Source organism: Malurus melanocephalus, unplaced genomic scaffold (genome assembly GCF_030028575.1).
Source record: "Malurus melanocephalus ecotype Western Australia unplaced genomic scaffold, MMel_1.1 scaffold_1921, whole genome shotgun sequence".
NCBI classification, from domain to species: Eukaryota; Metazoa; Chordata; class Aves; order Passeriformes; family Maluridae; genus Malurus; species Malurus melanocephalus.
This window is the reverse complement of record NW_026625153.1, coordinates 1,684-5,744: the sequence shown is the minus strand read 5'-3', so window position 1 is coordinate 5,744 and position 4,061 is coordinate 1,684. Positions and strand designations below refer to the sequence as shown.

The window sequence follows — 4,061 nt, the reverse complement described above, 5'->3', positions numbered from 1 at the left end:
TTTAACGTTTAAAGGTTTGAAATATTTATCCTTTAAAGATGTTACATTTTAGCACCTTTAACATTTAAATATTTCAAATTTTAGCATCTTTAACGTTTGAAGATTTCAAATCTTTAAAGATATCAAATTTCAGCATCTTTAATGTTTAAAGATTTGAAATCTTTARCATTTAAAGATGTTRAATTTTAGCATCTTTAACRCTTAAAGATTTTAAATTTTGACATTTTTCACATTTAAAGATTTCATGTTTTTAACGTTTAAGGGTGTCAAATTTTAACATCTTTAGCATTTAAAGATTTCAAATTTCAGCATCTTTAACATTTAAACATTTCAAATAATCAACATTTACAGATGCTAAAATATCCCAGGGATAACCCCGGAGTTTGGGTGATGGGGTCAGGCTCAGTGAGATTCTTCAGGAATTGCAGCCCTGGCTCGCTTCACCTCAAAAAAAACCACGGAACGCTCGGAATTTGGGGGGTAACAGCACAAATCCCGCTGAAAAATCCCTGCTCCGACCACTCTAATTCACAATAAACCCTGAGAAAAACCAGGAGATCACAGCTTTTTAACAGACAGCACTTTCAAGGTCCGGTGGGCTCATTTTTTTTGTGTTTTTCTCATTTTTTTGGGTGACAGATCATCCCTGGAGCCTCTCCTGGAGAGGAGGATTTCCACCTTGTCCCGAGCTGAGGACGGGAAGGACGACGGTGACAGCAGAATCAGCAAACTCAAGAGGAAGGAGTGGAGCATCAGCAAATCTCAGGTTATTGTGGAGAAGGAGACAGCTTCCAAAACGGTAAAAAAAAAAAATCATCATTCTTATGACAGAAACGCTAATCCAGGGAGCCTTTGGTCACCCAGGGCAGGGCTTTGTCCCTCTGTCCCCATTTTTGTGTCAATGTCATATCCCCATTTCACCTCTCTGGCTCTCCTGAAGGGATTTTGTCTCTGTTTGGTCTCTCTGGGGTCACCTGGAGGGATTTTATCTCTGTTTGGTCTCTCTGGGGTCACCTGAAGGGATTTTATCTCTGTTTGGTCACTCTGGGGTCTCCTGAAGGGATTTTGTCTCTGCTCTCCCATGGGTGCAGCAGGGAAGGACCAAAGTGGGGCCTGAGGGTGCTTTTGGTCACCCAGGTCAGGGCTTTGTCCCTCATTCCTGGTTTTTGTGCCAATGTCACATCCCCATTTCACCTCTCCGGGCTCTCCTGAAGGGTTTTTATCTCTCCCCAGGGTGCAGCAGGGAAGGCTCTGAGGCACAAAGCGGGGCCCGACAGAGCCTTCGGTCACCCAGGGCAGGGTTTTGTCCTTCTGTCCCATTTTTGTGTCAATGTCACATCCCCATTTCACCTCTCTGGGGTCACCTGAAGGGATTTTATCTCTGTTTGGTCTCTTTGGGGTCACCTGAAGGGATTTTATCTCTGCTCTCCCATGCGTGCAGCAGGGAGGGCTCTGAGGCCTAAAGGGGGCACTGAGGGAGCCTTTGGTCACCCCGGGCAGGGCTTTGTCCCTCTGTCCCCATTTTTGTGCTGATGTCACAGCTCTGTTTGGCCTCTCTGGGATCACCCTGGTGGTTCCTGAAGGGCTTCTGTCTCTTCTCCTTCATGGGTGCAGCAGGGAAGGCTCCAAGGCCCAGGAGCCAGGAGAGGCCAGGCAATGCCTGGGGACACTGAGGGGACCTTTGTACACCCAGGACATGGTGTCCACCTCCCTCTGTCCCCATTTTTGTGCCGATGTCACGTCCTCATTTCACCTCTCTGGGCTCTCCTGAATGGATTTTATCTCTGCTCTCCCATGGGTGCTGCATGGAGGGCTCTGAGGCCCAAAGCAGGGCCTGAGGGCACCTTTGGTCACCCAGGGCAGGGCTTTGTCCCTCTGTCCCCATTTTTGTGCCGATGTCACATCCCCATTTCACCTCTCTGGGGTCACCTGAAGGGATTTTATCTCTGCTCTCCCATGGGTGCAGCAGGGAGGGCTCTGAGGCCTAAAGGGGGCACTGAGGGGACCTTTGGTCACCCAGGGCATGGTGTCCACCTCCCTCTGTCCCCATTTTTTGTGCCGATGTCACAGCTCTGTTTGGTCTCTCTGGGGTCACCTGAAGGGATTTTGTCTCTCCCCAGGGTGCAGCACGGAAGGCTCTGAGGCCCAAATGCTCCCAGAGGAGGCCGAGCAGTGCCAGGGATCCCTCAGGGAGCCTTTGGTCACCCAGGGCATGGTGTCCACCTCCCTCTGTCCCCATTTTTGTGCCAATGTCACAGCCCCGTTTCACCTCTCTGGGGTCACCTGAAGGGATTTTATCTCTGCTCTCCCATGCGTGGTGCAGGGAAGGCACTGAGGCCCAAATGCTCCCAGGGGAGGACAGGCAGTGCCTGAGGGCACCGAGGGAGCCTTTGGTCACCCAGGGCAGGGTTTTGTCCCTCATTCCCATATTTGTGCCGATGTCACATCCCCGTTTCACCTCTCTGGTGTCACCTGAAGGGTTTTTATCTCTCCCCAGGGTGCAGCAGGAAAGGCTCTGAGGCACAAAGCGGGGCCCGACAGAGCCTTTGGTCACCCAGGGCAGGGTTTTGTCCCTCTGTCCCCATTTTTGTGCCAATATCACGTCCCCATTTCACCTCTCTGGGCTCTCCTGAATGGATTTTATCTCTGCTCTCCCCAGGGTGCTGCAGGAAAGGCTCTGAGGCCTAAAGGGGGCACTGAGGGAGCCTTCGGTACCCAGGGCAGGGCTTTGTCCCTCATTCCCAATTTTTGTGCCAATGTCGCAGCTCTGTTTCACATCTTTGGGTGAAACAGTGAAATCTCTGAAGGGATTCTGTCTCTGCTCTCCCATGGGTGCAGCAGGAAAGGCTCCCAGGCCCAAGAGCCCAGGGGAGGCCGGGCAGTGCCTGGGGACACTGAGGGAGCATTTGGTCACCCAGGGCACAGTGTCCATCTCCCTCTGTCCCCATTTTCGTGCCATTGTCACAGCCCCATTTCATCTCTCTGGGGTCACCTGAATGGATTTGTCTCTGCTCTCCCATGGGTGCAGCAGGGAGGGCTCTGAGGCCCAAGAGCCCAGGAGAGGGCAATGCCTGGGATCCCTCAGGGAGCCTTTGGTCACCCAGGGCAGGGCTTTGTCCCTCTGTCCCCATTTTTGTGCCGATGTCACATCCCCATTTCACCTCTCTGGGCTCTCCTGAAGGGTTTTTGTCTCTCCCCAGGGTGCGGCAGGAAAGGCTCCCCGGCCCAAGAGCCTGCAGCTGGGGGATGGCAGGCTGAGCCTGCTGCAGGGCTCCCCGCTGCAGCCGCCACCGTCACCGTCACTGTCACCGTCATTGTCACTGTCACCATCAGTGTCACCGTCACTGTCACCATCACCGGCACCCCGCAGCCCCCCCGGCGGCACCCCCAGGACCCCCCGCACCCACAGTGAGTCTGGGGGGTCCAGAGTGTGGGGTGGTACAGAATGTGGGATGTTAGAGAATATGGGGTGTTAGAGAATGTGGGGTGTTACAGGGTGTGGGGTATTAGTGTGAGGTGTTACAGTGTGGGGTGTTAAAAAGTGTGGGGTGGTACAGAATGTGGAGCATTAGAGAGTGTGGGGTGTTGCAGAGTATGGGATACCACAGAATATGGGTTATTGCAGAATATGGGGCATTACAGAGTGTAGGGTATTACAGAATATGGGATATTGCAGAATTTGGGGTGTTACAGAGTATGGGAATACCACAGAATATGGAATATTACAAAATATGGGGTGTTAGACAGTGTAGGATGTTACAGAATATGGGATATTAAAGAGTGGGATACCCCAGAGTATGGGATATTACAGAATATGGAGCGTTACAGAGTGCGGGGTGTCACAAAATATGGGATACCAGAGAATATGGGATATTAGAGTATGGGATACCTCAGAATGTGGATGTTGCAGGGTATGAGCTTTACAGAATATGAGGTGTTACAGAATATGGGATAATCCAGAATATGGGATATTACAGAATATGGGGTGTTCGAGAGTGTGGGGTGGCACAGAGTGTGGGATACCACAGAATATGGGATAGCACAGAATATGGAATGTTCCA

At 51.3% G+C, this 4,061-nt stretch overlaps 1 protein-coding gene across 1 annotated transcript in view; it reads left to right on the top strand.

Moving 5' to 3' along the window:
- The window catches only part of LOC130587453 (dedicator of cytokinesis protein 5-like), a 2,816-nt gene extending 2,555 nt beyond the window's left edge, over window positions 1–261 (top strand). The window contains exon 4 of the mRNA XM_057388429.1: window positions 240–261. Coding sequence (XP_057244412.1) covers window positions 240–261 — 22 coding nt within the window. The remainder of the gene's footprint in view (window positions 1–239) is intronic.
- Window positions 262–4,061: the final 3,800 nt, after the last annotated feature.